At 37.6% G+C, this 18,554-nt stretch overlaps 1 protein-coding gene across 13 annotated transcripts in view; it reads left to right on the forward strand.

The window, feature by feature from the left end:
- esrrga (estrogen-related receptor gamma a) overlaps positions 1-18,554 on the forward strand; it is a 193,358-nt gene that overhangs the window by 116,729 nt on the left and 58,075 nt on the right. For all 13 annotated transcript variants that reach the window (XM_067988892.1, XM_067988898.1, XM_067988902.1 and 10 more), the window contains one exon: positions 15,952-16,364. In XM_067988892.1, coding sequence (XP_067844993.1) covers positions 15,952-16,364 — 413 coding nt within the window. The remainder of the gene's footprint in view (positions 1-15,951; positions 16,365-18,554) is intronic.

Raw genomic sequence — 18,554 nt, forward strand, 5'->3', positions numbered from 1 at the left:
CACACCATTTGAGCTGGGGATCAGGTGCATTATAACTCCAATCTGATGTGAGTCTGGGTTTAAAAAGTGCTGAGGTGGTCTGTTGGAAGATCTAGCTACTTTATAAACTTAACATTGGGTCTTTTTAATGTTATAAGAAAGTGAATGCCCCAGTCCACTCTCTCCTAATGTTATAACACACACCAGAGGAGCAGAGCTTTATCTTGGCATGCAAAATGTGAGATTTTCAGCTTGCAGTATAACTTCAGTCTAGCCAGCTGCACTTCACACTCCAGCTACTGATCTTAGATCTGATAGTGCAATTTAACTACAACTTTAGAGAATTAATGAAAGAAGTAGAGCACAGCCATTTAAAATTTGAGGACAAAATGCTTTTAAAGATATATGTAATGGAAAACATGGTGTGAGACTCTTTAGAAGGAAAGGAAGTAGATTGCAATACAAGAGTGATTTACACCCTTTCAGGTTTAGTCATTCATGGAGATATTATGGACAAACATACTCACCATTTTGAGCATGCACTTATCTGCTTATTAAGGTGATGAAAAACCTATAATTCTTGATAGACATGCACATCTATAGGTGTCCTGTCTACTACTACCTGTATATTCTCCAGGTCTTCCCTATGTTCACCTTAAGTCAAATAATTTCAAATAATAGCTGGACTATTTAAACTTAAAACATATATATTAAGGTTAATGTAGAGAACAGCATTATTATTAATAATAAAAACAGAAAATGCTGTAAAACACTCAGCGGATCAGGCAGCATTTGTGGATAGAGAAACAGAGTTAACATTTCAGGATGATGGCCTTTCATCGGAACTTGAAGATGTTAGAGATTAACAGTTTTTATGAAAGTACAGAGCCAGGGAAAAGGGGTAGTTCCTTAAAAACTTTAATCTCTGACATCTTCTAGTTCTGATGAAAGGTCATCGATCTGAAACGTTAACTCTGTTTGTCTCTCCCCACAGATGCTGCCTGACCTGCTGAGTGTTTTCCAGCATTTTCTGTTTTTATTTCAGATTTCCAGCATCCGCAGCATTTTGCTTTTATTTTAGCATTAGGATTAACCTTGTACCAGTTATTCAGCCACCCTTTGGTCTTTGGTCAACACACAGTTTTCAAGATGAAATAGAAGAGACCAAAAAAAGAAGCAGAATTTCAGGCAAAGATTGGTTTCTGCTGGATTGAGGCTAATATACCTGGAAGGAAGCTAGTTCGTGCTGAAGCATCTAGCGTCAGACAGGGCTGTGTGCCATCTGTCCCACCTGCTGCATAGTTTGTCCATCTGGTTATTCAGAGTGTGCTTTGTGGGTTTTACCGGAGCAGCTTCAGTGCCAATAGGCAAGCAAGCAGAGTAAATTATTTAAGCAGCCAATGTAAACTGAAAGCTCTCGCCCTAGATGCTGGGGATTGTGTTAAATGCTTGAAAGCTTCTATTTGCATATAGATTTAGATACAGTATATAGATCATAGAGGAGATTACAACCAAATTATCTTTATCTGGATTGTTACAGGACATTTTTCTTGTCTGTATTGGGCGACAACAGGAATATTAATGGATGGTATTTTTGTTTTGCAGGAAGAGGAAGTTAAAAGGATGTGATTTATTTGCAGCGTAGTAGCACGTTAACAGAGCACAAAGTGTTAGCAAATTTGCTACAACCTCTTTAGAATGTCAAGTCTGTGCATTTTATTATTCCCTGTCATCAACTTACTTGCTGAGCAGTCTTTGCAAATCTGATAGGGGATTTCAAATGGAAAAGAAACAATTGGAAAACATAGAACTAAAAGAGGGGGAATAAATCAAACAAGGAGTTTAAAGACAACACATCTATCTATTCCATATGTCTGTGTTCCGGGGTAGTTTAAAAGAGACACCGGTGGGTATTTGATACACTTGAAATTTTTGTTAGTGGTTCAAAGGTTAATTTTGAATGTCTTGAACCAAACACTGCCATATCCCTTCTAATTGCATTTTTGGAGTGGATATATATACTTATTTTTAAAAGTGCACCAATTTAAGTAGAATAAATTCCTCATTTCACCAGTTAGGACATGATCCACTGCCACAAAGCAAAATGTACTATAGATGAACATTTTAGCAAAAAAAGTTTAACTTTTAATACTTTTTTATGATTTGGGTGCCTATTTTGCAGGGACAGAGAAAGGTAGGGACTTTGCTTTTCTTGATGTAACATTGGTTTTGAGTCGTGATAGGAACTTTCACAATGTAATTCCAGAACAGCAATGTAATGTTAAGTCACTTTTTCAGATAACTTAACTTTGACTAAGCCTACATGGGTTTTAACACACATTGGATTGACAGTAATATATGCTGTAATAATTCCAAGAGCTGAAAATTCCACCCCTCCAAGGTCTGAGACTTGCTACTTATGGACCTGGAATTTTCAGAAAGTATGGCTACGAAATTTGACTTGCGCCTAAAACAAAGATACGGTCGGCAGAGCAACAGTTCTGGGTGCCGTGGTCTATATCGGCCTCAGGCCTGAGCCAAATTTAGCTTTGGGCCTCATTCAAATGCCGCCCTGCTGCAGCTTGCCACTCGAGGAGGGCAGGACATCGGCCGGCTCCAATGCTGAGCCAGCTGGCAAATCAGGTGTGGGAGGGGGGAAGTGATCCCGGGGGGAAGGGGGCCATTGAACGTGTCAGCAGCAAGCCATAGTTTTTTTGTGGGTCCAGGAGGAGCACACATGCTCGTCCTGAGTGCACAAAAGTAGAAGCTGAAAATTTCCTGGGCAAGCTCCACCCATTTGTACTTGAATTTTATTTGTAGGATCCCAATTTGCATATTTAAGATCTGGACAACTAAAAGTTGTCAGGCGTAATTCCACCGTAGTTCGGGCATGGCATGTGAAATTCAGAGGTCTAACAATATTTTATGGTAGAGGAGGGTATGAGTTGAATTTCTCAGTTTAAAATCTGATGGACCAATTGGAAAAATATTCTGCTGCACTGCTAGTACCGATATTTAGCCACTAGAGGCTGCTAGATCATATTTATGCCACAAACTAGTAAGTGACTTAAATAGAGTACTGCCCGCAGTTCGTTGATAAAATTCAAATGAGGCCCGAACCTGAAAATGGTTTGGGCTCCTGGTTGTGGCCTTGGGAGGTTTTGTGGGTGCACTGCCCACTTCATGCCCATTTTAGGCCAGAGTTGATAATCCCCCCCCCCTCAATTATTGAATGCTTGGCATAACGTAGTTGCCGTTTTTTAAATCCATGAATTGTGAACCTTGCACTACAGTAACTGAATTCGGTAAACTTGCATATCTCCAGCCCAGTTTATCCACATTAGATGCCTTTATTTAGTGCAGTGCCTTAGTCTTTCCATATTTCTCCTCCGCTCCCCCACCGCAAGGCACAGATATCTGGTAGACCACATTGCCATGGGAACTGCCATCCTTCACTACCTTGCTCAAGTGGCCATTCTTCGTGTGCGAGCCTTGGACAATGAGTGCTGGTGGGCTATTCGACCACAAGAGGCATCATAACCAAGTCAAATCCTGTCCTGGCCTAGCACCCATACATACACTTCTGGGATGAGTTACTGAATTGCAGGCAGAAGTAGGTACCTTAGTTGACCAGTGTTAATATTCGCCTCCCTAACCTTGGAGGACTGAGACCAGTTGTATTGCCACAGCTGCTGCCCCGACTGAGTCCAGAACCTTTTTAACCCTTCAGACAACTAGTGCAAGTAGTTTAGGAAATTATAATCCAAGCGTTAACTGAAACACTTGGCGTGCTGTATAATGATGTATGCAGATTTACCACCAGGAATCACTGAAATTCTGAATAAAATTTTGAATATTCATGTTAGGGTTGAAATGAAGAGTATTGCTTGTAAAGCAGTTCTCTGTGCAAGCTGATCAAATAAAAAAATTGTTAGTTTAAGTGCTGGGTTCAAATATTCCTCAAGAACAATCTGCAGGATATCTGCCTTGCCATATTGTTACTGCACAATTTAACACTAAGCATGTAGTGCAATATGCTTTAGGAGTGCAGTACACACTTTAGCCAATGGATAGAAAAACTGAAAATGCTTGAAATATACAGGAGGATCATCAGCATCTGAAAGGGAAAAGATAGTTTCATGTTTCTGCAGAAGTGGGTACCCTAGTTGACCAGTGTTAATATTCGCCTCCCTAACCTCTACATGAACTTACCTTTTCATTTTCAGATACTGACAAAGCTGCTGTTTGTTTGCAGCATTTTCTGTTTTTATTTCATATTTCCAACATTTCTGGTTTTACTTTTTACTTTTACAACAAACAGTTGCCAGCAGTCCACGAAAAAGAGTATTTTAACCCTAGGCCCACAGAAAGGGAGGGGGTCTCTTCAAATTGATTCCCTTTTTGTGTACATCAGATCAGAATCTCAATTAGTTATCATGATATGGAAATAAAATCAGCTCATCCTCTAAGAAGGGTTATGGTGCCTTATTGCCATGCAGACCAGCTGTTAAAGGAGCGGTTCTTGATTGGCTTCTCCCCTAGGTTTGTTCATGTCAAACCCATTAAGATCAATTCAGATAAAAAGCCCTGCTGCGGTCAGTGCAGCATTCTGCATATTTTGTGACACCAAGTAGCCCCCACATCACTAACTACAGCTCCCATGATGTACTGTAATTCCCCACATGTTCAGCAACCTGCACCTAGCCCCTTCTGAAGGCATCACTATGCAGACTTCAATTCTGAAGTGCATTATAATAGTCCCTGGTCAGCAGAAAAGTCCATCTGTTTTGGAAAAATAGGAAGACGTTAGGCTTTACTGATAGATGGGTTAAATCAACTGATTTAACTGATTTCCCTCCAGAGGTGATATTTTATTTATATGATAAAATGCTTGGAAAGTGATTAATTTGTCAAGGGAATGTCTTGTTACAGTAAATTTACTGAAACTGTAATAAGTGTATTGCTGCTACACAGATGGGGGAATAAAGAGGCAATGACTAAGGAAGAGATGGAGATTCACAAAATGTTTTATCACGAGTTATTTAATTTGAAAAAAAACTTTTCAGTTTTAATTCATATGAGTATAGAATTAAGTATTAGCATTTTTAGCAAGGCCTTCAAAATATAGCAGTCATTGCCTGTTTTGTCAAGTAGATTAAGTTAATTCTATTGTCATTTGTAAAAGCTTCATTTAACCACACACATGAGAAGGATTGGCCATGCAAAATTGCTTCTAACCCTTTGCTTTAGACATCTGGTACACATTCAGTGGGGGTGGGGGGAAGGGAGTGGGGTTACACATGGGTTAGGCAGCAAATATATCAAATTTTTGTCAAGTAGATAGTAATTTTTCTTTCAGTGATCCCTAACAAAATTTGGAGGAAGAAGAATGTTATTTCATCTGCATACTGTGATACTCTATTACTTAACCAAGACATGGGCACATTCTCCAAAGCTTCCCGTAGAAAGGATGAGCAATTGTGCATTTTTAAGAGAGTAGAAACTGAACATCAGGTTTGTTAATAAAGAAAGAAAAGAAAGAACTAGCGCTCTCAGGACCAAAGCACTTCACAGCCAGTGAATGATTTTTTTAAGTGTAGTCGCTGTTGTAATGCAGGCAAACATGGCCACCAGTTAGCGCACAGTGCAATCCCTTCAATGAGATGAATGACCTGTCAGTAACCCGATTTTACCAAAAAGATTAGTAAACATTTGTTCATGAACTTTTCTAAAATTTCTATTTATTAAAAGCCATCAATAAAAAGTGACTGACTGACTGAACCACTTCTGCTTCTCCACCAGGCTTCTGTTTTCCATTTGCCTCGACTCGGCATCTCCAACTGCGTTGGTCCACCCTCCTTGCCCCTTTTTGCCATTTTCCTATTAGCATGTTAAAAAAAATACGTACAATAAACTCACCATCCGATGTGTCATCCTACCTGACTCTGGGCAAGTACAAAGACTTAAAGGACCAAAATAATTGAGTCTGTACAACCAAAATAACATTAATAAAAATTGAGAAAAGAACCTTAACATGTGAGGTAAAGATAGAAAGAATAGCCCACTAAAAATTTGTAGACACGATTTAAATATGTTGCAATCTAACACTAATCTATTAAACTCACCATGAAAAATTTAGTTTAGATCTTAAAAATGTAATGCAATTACAGGAGTCATATTTCACACTGCTTAAATTGATATGTATTAAAATAAAAATCTAAAGTAGCTGATGCACCTCACCTACTACAAGGGTAAAGGGTTGCAGAATGTTGGTGTAATCTTAATGTGAGGTCTGTTTGAAATTTATAGAATTTATATTTACAGATCGTTCTGGAACTAAGGAAGAAATAAAAAATCAAGCTCTTTAGCAAGTAATAGTGGTCAAAATGTGAACTGGGATACAGTAAAACTTTGTTTGTGGTGGAAATATCCATTGTCCCTTGATTTACAATACAACCTAAACAGAACACAAGTACTCCTCCTGTAAAAGTGAAACTACCCACTGAGTGTTGATTTCCGTTGTTTAATCTATATAATTTAGATCTAGTCTTGTGCATCTTAATAATTTTAAAGGAACACATTTGTGTTCAACTCCAGAAAATTGTTTCACAGTCACAATCATTTTTACAAAGTACATTGTGAAATTTGAGCTCAACCTAACAACCTGAAGTAGCACCTTCTGTGGGTTACAAAATCTTTGAATCAATGTGGCTGATGCTGTAATTTCAAACGGAGTGGCTGTTTACTGCAATTGAACCTGGACTTGTTTCTTTCTCCCTTTCGTCAAATGGTCAATCTGTAGCATTCACTTAGTTAGCTCCGTGTGGAAGAAAATTCCTGAATATAAACCTAATTTATATAACCATTGGATATGGACTACATGGATGGAACCCCTGCAAAATTGCACATTCCATCATGAAAGCTACACTCTGTTTTAGAATCATAGAATCATAGAATGATTACAGCACAGAAGGGGGCCATTAGGCCCATCAAGCCCGTCCCGGCTCTCTGTAAGAGCAATCCAGTTAGTCCCAGTCCCCTGCTCTTTCCCTGTAGCCCTGCAAATTTTTTCCCTTCAAGTATTTATCCAATTCCATTTTGAAAGCCACGATTGAATCTGCTTCCACCACCCTTTCAAGCAGCGCATTCCAGATCATAACCACTTGCTTCCTAAAAAAGTTTTTTCCTCACGTCGCCTTTGGTTCTTTTGCCAGTCACCTTAAATCTGTGACCTTTGGTTCTTGACCCTTCCGCCAATGGAAACAGTTTCTCTTTATTTACTTTATCTAAACCTTTCATGATTTTGAACACTTCTATCAAATCTTCTCTTAACCTTCTCTGCTCTAAGGAGAACAACTCCAGCTTCTCCAGTCAATCCACGTAACTGAAGTCCCTCATCCCTGGAACCATTCTAGTAAATCTTTTCTGTACCCTCTCTAAAGCCTTCACATCCTTCCTAAAGTGCGGTGCCCAGAATTGGACACACTGCTCCATTTGTGGCCAAACCAGTGTTTTATAAAGGTTCAATATAACTTCCTAGTTTTTGTACTCTATGCCTCTATTTATAAAGCCCAGGATCCCGTATGCTTTTTAAACCGCTTTCTCAACCTGTCCTGCCACCTTCAAAGATTTGTGCACATATACCCCCAGATCTCTCTGTTCCTGCACCCCCTTTAGAATTGTACCATTTAGTTTATATTGCCTCTCCTCGTTCTTCTGTGAGTTAAATTTCATTTGCCATGTGTCAGCCCATTCCACCAGCCTGTCTATGTCCTCTTGAAGTCTATCACTGCCTTCCTCACTGTTTACTACAGGTTTTGTGTCATCTGCAAATTTTGAAATTATGCCCTGTACACCCAAGTCCAAGTCATTAATACATATCAAGAAAAGCAGTGGTCCTAGTACAGACCCCTGGGGAACATCCTCCAGTCCGAAAAACAACCGTTCACCACTTCTTTGTTTCCTGTCACTTAGCCAATTTCGTAGCTATGCTGCCAGTGCCCCTTATTTTTACACACACATATATACGTTATTAAAAGTAGTTTCTTTCTCTCTTGTCCAGAGGGAAGGAAGTTCATGAAAGCATCTGTTTTAATTGTTAACATGTATTTTATCTGTTGTGCAAGTATGCTTTCATCTTCACCAATGTATGGCAATGTAGAGATTGGGGTGGAAGTGCCCCATTAAGAATTTACACTTTAAGCAGGGGCTACTTCATCAAAATAAATATCAGGAGTGGACCTTCTGAGACTGAATTAGATAGCAGGATTTTTTATAAACCGAAGTGCAGTAATAGTAACATTTTGCTGTGACAAACTTGATGGCACTTGAAAAAAAAATCCATTGCATGTTGCTGCAAAAATGCAATCAATTCTAATTTTGAACCAAAGTTTAAGATGTTGCCTGTTGCTTCTGTACATCAGTTAACAGTGGGACCTAGCTTATATTTTTAGATGCCATAACACCCTGGAAGCTATGTGTTTCGAAACATTTTGTCTGGCTGTTTCCTATCAGTACCTTTATATTCTAATATTTTAATGTTCATCATCAGTGAGAATCTGTGCTGTTATGATCAAAGTATTAAGTAATTCACTTTTATATAATTCCTAGAAGAATTCTGTGTGCAAACATATCCTTCTACATTAAACCAGCACAATTTATTTGTCAATCAAATATATAAAAAATATCAGTCTTGCCTTTGCTGCAAGGAGGAAGCCATTTCTTCCTATACTTTGTCACTTCATATCAACAGTACAGAGGATACAATATATGATAGGAAGTTAGAGCAGTAGTGCCAAGTGAGTGGATCAATTAGCACTGTGCTGAAACTGATGCAAAATGGTACAAAATCAGGACTAGTTTTAAAGGCTGAGTGTGTTACGTAAATATGTACATTATGTATTTTCATCATCACTTACAGTGAAATACTGTTTAAAAAATGTACATTGTGAATTACTTAAAGCTGTACTGATCCATGCTGTAAGTATTACAGTGGTTCTGCCACTTATAGGAATGAGATTTTAGATCTTTTATGGTAGAACTTAAACAGTTTTATTTAGGAATCTTCTCAAAATTAGTCACTGAATTAGAATTTGAGTATTGCATTTTTTTTTAAAAAGGTAAATAAACAATAACTCAAATTAGATTTTGTGCCGTTTGTTCTAGCAGATGGCCTTCTTCAGATTTAAGGTGCTTTACAGATGGGAGTCGCAGCAGCCTGCTCTGCCACAGCTACCTCTGTAGGTTGATAGATGGGTATAAATCTCAACAATCCTTTCTTGACAACCAATTTATAGAATCTGATCTGGTTAAAGACATATCTTTCATACTCGAGCCACAGGAAATAGGCATTTTTTTTTACATCCTTGTTATATTTCATCAAGATTCCCCTTTTAATGAAATAGGTTTTAATTACACTTTGTTCCATCTCTCTGTGACCCCTTTTAAATGTACATGTGTGAACAGACCCCAGTTTTTTTTCCCCACATGAATTCATTATCAGCCCTGATGGTTCTTAGTCAGACTGACATCTTTATTACTAAATCCAAGTGTATAAAATCACCTTGTCACAGTGTCATCATAAAAAAAAAGCGAAGGTGGTTACCGTGGAGTATCTGAAACGGGACCTGGGACAATCAGTGTGTAAAGTCAGTTTCTTAATGGCAGTAAAATCAAATGTGCCAACAACTCCACGACTCCCTGCTGCTAGCTGACAGCATGGTGCAAGACGCTAGGGCTAAACATTCAGTTAAACAGTGATTGTGATGAAATGCCACTCTGTGCTTAGCACAAGAACTGAACAGGTGTAGAGTGTGGCTTTTTGCAGACTGCAGGAGTATCACAGTGAAAACACATTCTGTGCATTTTATTTTCGAGGTAAGTGGAAGCCTTGTGTAAAAGAAACTCTACACCAGGCTGTGCAGTAACTTGTGTACACCTTTATTAAAATCTACTGCACGACTGCAGTCAATTTTAGGGGAAAAAACATTTTTCAAAATTTACAAGAAAAGATTTACTTGAATTGAATGGGAATGTATTTCATGGGGAAATTCTTTTTTTAGGGGCCATTTTTCCAGGCACCAATTGATTCCTAGTATATCTAAAACACAGTGGGTGATCTCTGTTTAATGAGGACAACTGGATATATGGGACAATTTCATTTTTATTAGAGTATCTCTTTGAATAGGTTTCAAACCTGTTTTTACAGTTTTTAGCACAAAAAACAAATGGCAGAGGAAGTGATGTTAAAGTATCTCAACCAATGTGAAGGTGTAATTTTCCTGGATTTTTTTGCTGACATAGATTTGAAGGTTAATGGCTGTGTTTCTAAATAAGCCTGGTAGGATTTTCTTTGAAGATGCTGTTGTTGAGGCATTGCTCTTTACAGCTTGCATTCTCATGCATAACTTGCATAAGTTGTATTCCTTCTTTTTGTGTTTAACTCTTTATTTCCCTCAGTCTTCCTTTCCTCCTACAACCTACACACTTTTAAAACCCAAGCTTGACGCCACCTAATCACTGTTTCCTGATTGCCGTAGCCCTCTCTTCTACTCTTTTCAACCTTGATTATACCACAAAACCAGGAAGATGTTCCAAAACTGGAAAGCAGCAAGGCAACCAACCCTCTTACAGCTTCCCAGTTGTGAAAGTGATAGTAGTAAATCTGGATGGTCGGTGTCTGCTTTTGAATCATTGGTGACACTGATGGGTTGTAGTACAACATGACACAATCCTATGAGTGTGCAGGCATATGGAGCAACCTCATTAGTAACCAATATTGTTGAAAGCTTTTTTATTTGCATTTCTTCATGTGGTTGCGGAACTGAAGGGAAAAAAAAAGAAGTCTTTGAACAGTTATTTCCTGCACACGGTTTCTTCTTTTAAATGATTTGAAAAACTAGGTAGGAAGGTTAGATTTATTTCAGCTAGGCCCCTGCTACTCCTTGCCGAGATTCTGAAACCATGACCAATGTCCTTTGATATCAAAAGATTAGATTCCATTTTCATCAAGTTCGGGAAAAGAAAAATAAGCTGAGAGATTACTGCTGTATGAAAGGCAAATAAAGCAAAGAATGAATGCACAGGGGAACTGAAACAACAATGTTTTCTTCCAGAAATCTTGATTTTGTTCATGTGTAGTAAATTCTTGGCTTACCCTCCACTTTTTTAAAAAGAAAGTAAAATGAAGTTGCATGTACAGAAATTGCAACATTTCTAGTTTATGCAATTGAACATGACTGCACTCTGCAAACTGGCAGGTATAATAGATAAGGACTTGTGAACTTTATTGTAAGTGATGGGTAACACGTCGACCATTTGATATCTTTCGATCAACTGAAGGATGTTGCATAATTGAGATACAGCAAAAATGGAGTAGGAGGGACGCTTTGTGAAAAGGGAAAAGAGAGAAATGCATCAGAATTCATAAAATTCTATAAACAATGGAATTTTACAACAGACACTTAATCGAATCGAGTTGGTTTATTTTTGTTTTTGTGAGGAGGTGGAAGAGAAATTTTTCAGCTATGTTTCAATTCATTATTTTTATAGTCTGCTCAATTAAAGTTTGTGCTCTAGTACCGCATGCTTTTTATACAGTAATACATCACTATGGATAATACTTGTTTGTGTCACTGGATTGTTTTGACCGTGTTTAATCAGAAGTGAAATTAACACCACAGCCATTGATACCAGTTGAGAGTCCAACATTAAAAAATGTTTTAAGAATTGCTGGCATGCTGCATGATTTGCCAGCAAGACAGACTGCTGTAGAAGACTAATCTTACAGAATAGTAGGGCAAAATATATGCATAAACGAGAACTTGAAGACTCTGTACTATTTTTAAAGAGATTTGAAAAGAGATAAAATTAAACTAGAAATCTGAAAATGAATTGAAGAAAGATGATTATTATTGTCATATAATTGCATCCATTCCCAATGCACAGAATATACACCATAGATCTTGAACTGGCACACACCAAGATTGGAGAATTCTTGTCTTGTCCTTTATGCAAGATTCCTTCAGTCTGCACTTGACCCTTTTTAATTTATCCCTTTCAGACAATGTGTTCAGCTCCATTATAGCTAATGCAGTTTGCTTTATTGTTGTATTTCAATAGCCACTTTCTTGCCAGGAGAGTAAAGGACTGCAATATGCTATTAAGAGGATTGCGTGACATTATGTCAAACTCTGATGAGTAGTTGCAGTGTGAAGCTGCTAGTTTTCCTCTTAACTCTTCGTGCTGTAATATCTGTAGTTTGCCTGTTAGCACCACTTTTAACCCACTCAATTCCAACAGATCTCTTGCACCCACCCAATAATGTTTATTATTAGAATATATTATTTTCTGCAATTCATAGTAATAATTCACATTCTATGTTGAGGTAATTTTAAAAATGTATACACACAATTTAAAAAGCAAAATAAGTAAATTTAAAGGACAGCACATATTCCTATTTTTTCCCATTCTGACCCTCTGACACTCATTTCGTCTACACTCAGGATTTTAGTCCTTACCTATAGAAATCTCAGATACAACTGTAAAATGCTGTTGGTGCCAAAATAAAAATCATTCTCTCCTCACCACTACGCCTTAATGCAATGATGATATGTTTGCTCCAGCAGTTGACAAGCCATTGTATCATTTAGATTCCATAATGACACCTTGTCACACTGAAATGGTCATGTTTTCCCAAATCATACGTTACAGTGTTGATTCCTGACATACTGTATCATCTAGATGTGCTTTTTTCCCTGTTCCAAGTTGAATGCAGTTTGGTGCCATTTTCCTATTGACTGCTCCATATTTTGGCACCTTGTGTGGAGAGTACAATTAGTTCAGGCAGAAAAGTGAATTACAGTGTGTTCTTCAAAGCAGAAACGTTAACATTATAACTGGATTCTTTCACTGGAGCACAAAAGAATTACAGTGATTACTTTCAGAACCGCTAATCTAAATTCAGAGAAGGTTGCTCCTTCAGTTTGTAGAATCTTTTCAGAGCAAGAAAAACATTTTGCATTTGAATGAGATGAAATTGATTCATTAGAATGTCTTCTGATAAAATAACTTTATAGATGCAAGTTGCCATGAAGCCCAAAGTGTGGTTGATTCTCAGATGAAAAGCAATTATTTTCAAAGTCTATTGTAAACATCACTCATTTTGAAAATATTTTACACAAGAACTAAATTTTTGATTTTTAAAAAAAAATGTGGCAAGTATTGTGTTGAAGCTAATTACTTTCCTGTATCCAGGAAAAAACAGTTAATAAACCACGTGATTCTAAAAAAAGGTGCATTATTATCCAGAGTTTGTGGTTTGCAAGCAAGAAATTCCTGCCTGCTGAACAATGGTTACTGGTCTGTATATGTGTGGGAAGATCAAAAACGAAGGCAGCCATGCCAGTTTGTTATAATTTTCACAATAAAAATGCTTTTGAACAATTTGAAAATACAGTCCAAATATGATGGATGCCACATTGTTTGTCAGGCATTGTTTGCACGTGGGAATTATTGATTTGCAAGCTTAAAAATATTCAAACAATTTCAACAAAATTTAAGAGTACTGTTATCTAGTTTAATGGGACCATCCAGTTTAACAAGAACAGTGACTATATTCTGGTGACCACATTGACTTGCCTTTAAATGGATTTGATATAAGGAAGAAGGGAGAACTTTTTCTTCCATTTGTCTGCCTCATTATGGATGACTTGCTGCCTTGGAAGGTGTCATAGTCGACATCATAGGATTCTGCGTGACCATAGGAGAGTCACTGACGTACAATGAACTGAGTGATGTAATTTTCTCTCATTCATAGCCCAACAAAGAAGTAACAAAACCCACTCAGCTGAGACAGGAGTATTTAAGTCCAAGCACTGACCATCACGTCAGTTAATGACCTGCAGGTCAAAAGGCAAATGTTATATTGCATGAGCTAGTGCACTGCCCTCCTAAACATAAAGTTTACTAATAGACTGTTACAGTCACAAACTTTTGTTCTTATTACTCCAAAATTGATAAGGAACACAAGGTGCGGCTAAGGCCACTGAGGAATCCATTTCAAATCTCTTACAGAACCTGCAATGCGGTATATATGTTAAATCCTCTGCATTCCTTTAGAATTTTCTGATTAGGCATCATCAAACTTTCAGATTCAAAAATGGGTAGTCTGGAAATGTTCAGGTGGCAGTGGGAGTAATGGACAGAGCACAGTGTTACATCTATCATCAATGGGATATAAATGTATCCGACAAGGGATTTAAGGATTTTTTAATAATACTGTTTTGTTTTCTTTGATTTTTACCTTATCCCAGTCTCTGTTTTCTTTCACTATATTGTTCTGAAACAGTCTGGAGATGCGTTTAACTTAGTTGGAGACAGAATAGGCCTACTACCTGGAGGTAGATATATTCTCATAGCAAGTGTAAGCACACTAGGGAAAGACGTCAATTGATGGAAATAACTGGTAACACTAATACTTACATCTTGCTATTATTTAACTGAATGCTGTTAACTAATAGTAAGGTAGAAGTAAAGCTGAAACAGACTAAACCTTTTTGATTGGTAAGTTTCCTACCTTACACCTAGCTTTAGTTAATTGGGTTTGGTCATTCATTTAACTCCAGAATTGTAAAGGTTTTTTTAAAAAAATTGTCTTCAACAGGTTATTAGTTATCTTTTCCTACCTAATAGTGTGTTATACATTTCTCTTTGTTAGTACAGAAAGGGGTTAAAGTGTCAAGCAGGTAACTGCTCTTTCTGTCCAGCTCTGTGTGGTATCAGAGGGACATTTTTTACCAGACTGCATGAGTCAAGGACCTTGCCTGCAACAAATTTTCCTTGCAGCCAGTGCTGTTAATGAGAGCAGTAATTAATTGATATCTCTCCCATCCCTTGACTACCACTCGGGGCAAAGAGTGGGGATTAAATTTTTCCCAAGTCAACATTAGAGAGAGCTGAATGTGCATTGACTTACAACAGCTCTGTGAATTCCTCCAATTTAGAGTACTTACTCTTCCACTTATTACATTGTAATTACTGCTCTCCAATACATTATGTTCACAGACTTCAGTTGGAAATTATTAGTGCACTCTCCCTCTCTCCCCTTGAAATTCCATGGCACTATTAATGTGGGACTGGAACATGCACAACTATCTATAAATTCAGTTGTCAGGTGCTAGTTTTTATTCTGGTCTGCAGATGAATTTAAAATTAGAGGCACTAAAATTCACATTAGCAGTAAGAGCAATGGAATTCTAAAAACTATATTTAACAAAGAAAACCTTTTCTGTCAGAAAAAAGCTATTTGGGAGGTTATGATCTTATCCTTTTGTGGGTGAAGAATTGACTTCATTCCATTTTGTGCTGTCAATGCAAAATTTGATGTCACTCTGCATTGAACGCAGAGATTTGGTTGTGTTTTTCAAATGGGGGTTAATTTGTGTCAATTGAAAAATTATTCAGTCAATCTTTGGGGATTTTTGCCATTGTACTTTTTTTTGTTACAAGTTTTCTATTAGCATTTTGAGACAACTCACATTTAAATCTCAAAGTGTTAACTGCAGTAATTGCTTCAAATCTTGCTGTGCCTATTTTGCCCAACATATCTGTATTTTTAAAACCTTGTCAGTCTTTTAGCAGTAAGCTAGAAAAGATTGTATTCAGGTAATTCATTTTTTTAACCGTTGCGCAATGACTGTTAGAATTTGTCCCCGAGGTAGAATTTGAATGAGAAAAATGATCTTGGGGAGGGAAACAGTTTGGAGGATGATTTTTTTCCTTTCTCCCTGCCCCCCACCGCCTTTAAGTTTTGTTTACCACCTGTCTCCAGCTTTGATAAACCTCTGTCATGCCCTTATGCTGATTATGTTCGTGTAGAACAACTTGTATTGACTAACGAATGAATGATGCCTGGTCCCTTGCCTATCAGAAAGGCCCTAAAGAATGTTGTTTTTAATTCAATGCTTTTCACAGGCTTCTCTGCAGAATGTCAGCCAAGGATCGACACATTGATTCGAGCTGCTCATCATACATTAAGACAGAGCCGTCCAGCCCTGCCTCGCTGACAGATAGTATCAATCACCACAGTCCAGGTGGCTCGTCGGACGCCAGTGGGAGCTACAGCTCCACTATGAATGGACACCAGAATGGCCTGGACTCTCCCCCGCTCTACACGACGACCAGCCTGGGCAGCAACGGCAGCTCCCGCAAACGGTACGATGACTGTTCGAGCACTATAGCCGAAGATTCGCAGACCAAGTGCGAATACATGTTGAACTCCATGCCCAAAAGATTGTGTTTGGTCTGCGGTGACATAGCCTCAGGATATCATTATGGTGTTGCTTCCTGTGAGGCCTGCAAAGCATTCTTCAAGCGCACTATACAAGGTAATACCTCTTTACTGTACTACCACATATTCTTACCACTTTCTTTTAATAAAGGTAAAACATACACTATTAAGACACACATTAGAAAAGGGCCCTACAGTGGATTTATAGTTTCAACACTAATAGAACAACTTTGCGATACTTAGCTTCTAATTAGTTAACTGATAACCCTGAATTAGGTGCCGTTTATCAGTTGACAAATTAACAGATCAATTAGTAAGTTGTCTGAGGAACATGCAATCAGCTTAAAAAAAATCAAAACTCAGTTTAAAAGACTTTCCACAGGTGATGTAGAGAGGCTCGCAATGGCACACAGCAAACAATCTCAAATTGAACATTTCCTCAGGAATGCAGGAGATGTTCAGTCCTCAATTTCTCCTTTTAGTCATTTCCACAATATTTAGCGGGATTGTTTTCAATTGGATTCATGCAGAAAGAAAATACCTTAAAATTTCTAAAAGCTGCTTGATCAAGTCACTACCACCTGCATTTCTGAAAAAAGAGACGTTTTTAAAGGTAGATATTGACTTGACTTTCTGCATCCACTGTTGTCTGGTATTGTTCTTTTACTATTGCTTGTACATAAAGTATAGTTATTTAGGGTATAGCTAAAATTTGGTCAACTTTTGGAGGTTCTAAAAAAACCCAGACATTACCACCTTTTGTTTAAATGCTCAGGTTTCCACTAACTCAAGTATATACACTAATTTCAGGTGAATAAATGTCTAAATTGCAACATAAATACCCTCCTTTTGTGGTGGAACTTGGGGGAATGTTTTTCTAATATCTAAGATGAAATTGAGCAGTTAATGGGTGTGTAGAATAATTAATTACTAGTTAATGATGCATACAGTAATTAATGAGGGTGATGGGAGATTGAAACTTGAACATTTTTGAAAAAATACTTTTTAAACAGTCTTTCTCACAAGTAAATGTCACTGTTAATAATGATTGTCTTCCTCCATTTGTGTTCATTTGTCTAACTCCTGTATAAAGCATTCGTATAAATTATGATGAGACAGAATGACTGAAAGAAAAAAAAATCAGTTAGATCAAACAGGACCTCGGTTTATGTATGGCTTGCATCACCTATAGAACATCAGCTAAATAGGAATCGAGTCATATAATTCTTGTGACTATTTTTTTGGCGTGAAGTATGATTTCTTATCTGAAATCATGATTACATTTAAGATGACAGAAAATTTCCATTCTTGCACAACATCCAGAGCTTCACTGAGAACTTGCAGTACATATGGTGGCACAATACACAACACAGAGCCATTGCAACATAGCTCCTACTCTCCAGTAGTACCTGAATCCATTAGATTACTGCATTTGTGGTAATGCATCACCATTTAATTTCTAAGAGCATCTACAGGTAATTAGGTTATAATGGATTCAGTATTTGGTCACTGATTTTGTTTGTTGCTCAGCGGTTCCTGCCACATACAGCATCAATGGCTGCTGTGCTTAACCGTATTGGCCTGTTAGATGCATAATCATTGCCCCATATGCTACATTATGCAGACCAATCGTTGATTCCATTTATGTGGCTGTGAAGGCACTTTTACAGCAAGTTACAGATTGCATCTAGCCATAAATGTTTCCATAAATGGACCCCAGTAGGTTTTCCTAATTTTTTATATCTTCAATTAAGCAAATATAGACGAGAGAGAGCATTTCATTCTAAAAGAAAAAATAAAACTTCTGGACCATATGTTCAGTTTTCTGCTAGCAAAGTTAATGGTCCTCTCTGTTCTAATAAAGATAAATACATTTTTAAGAATGTTATTCTTTCTTTGTATATGTAAACATTGTTTGGAATTTTCTTTCCTGAAGTAGAGATTGTACAATTTGTGTCTTCTGAATACAAGTTGAATTGTAACATTTTCTGTTAAGCAATTGTGTGATAGGGATGTATGTGTGAATAGATTTCTTTCCCAGATTGGTTGTTTTACACAAGGTTTTGCATTGAGTGAGGAGTTTTCAGTATTTAGTCTCTTAGTGTTCCACTAATCTGTTATTTAATGAGGAAGCATCGGCTCAGAGAAGGGTAGTCAATATAAATCAGTGTTTACAAAGTGTGATTAACTCTGAAATATTTCATCAGTGCTGCTGTCCCAGGTGGATGCGGTGCTAATTACAGGGAGTTGCATATGTTTCTAGGGGAATGTGATGGACCCTGAGTGC

This window comes from Heptranchias perlo, chromosome 8 (genome assembly GCF_035084215.1).
Source record: "Heptranchias perlo isolate sHepPer1 chromosome 8, sHepPer1.hap1, whole genome shotgun sequence".
Taxonomy (NCBI): Eukaryota; Metazoa; Chordata; class Chondrichthyes; order Hexanchiformes; family Hexanchidae; genus Heptranchias; species Heptranchias perlo.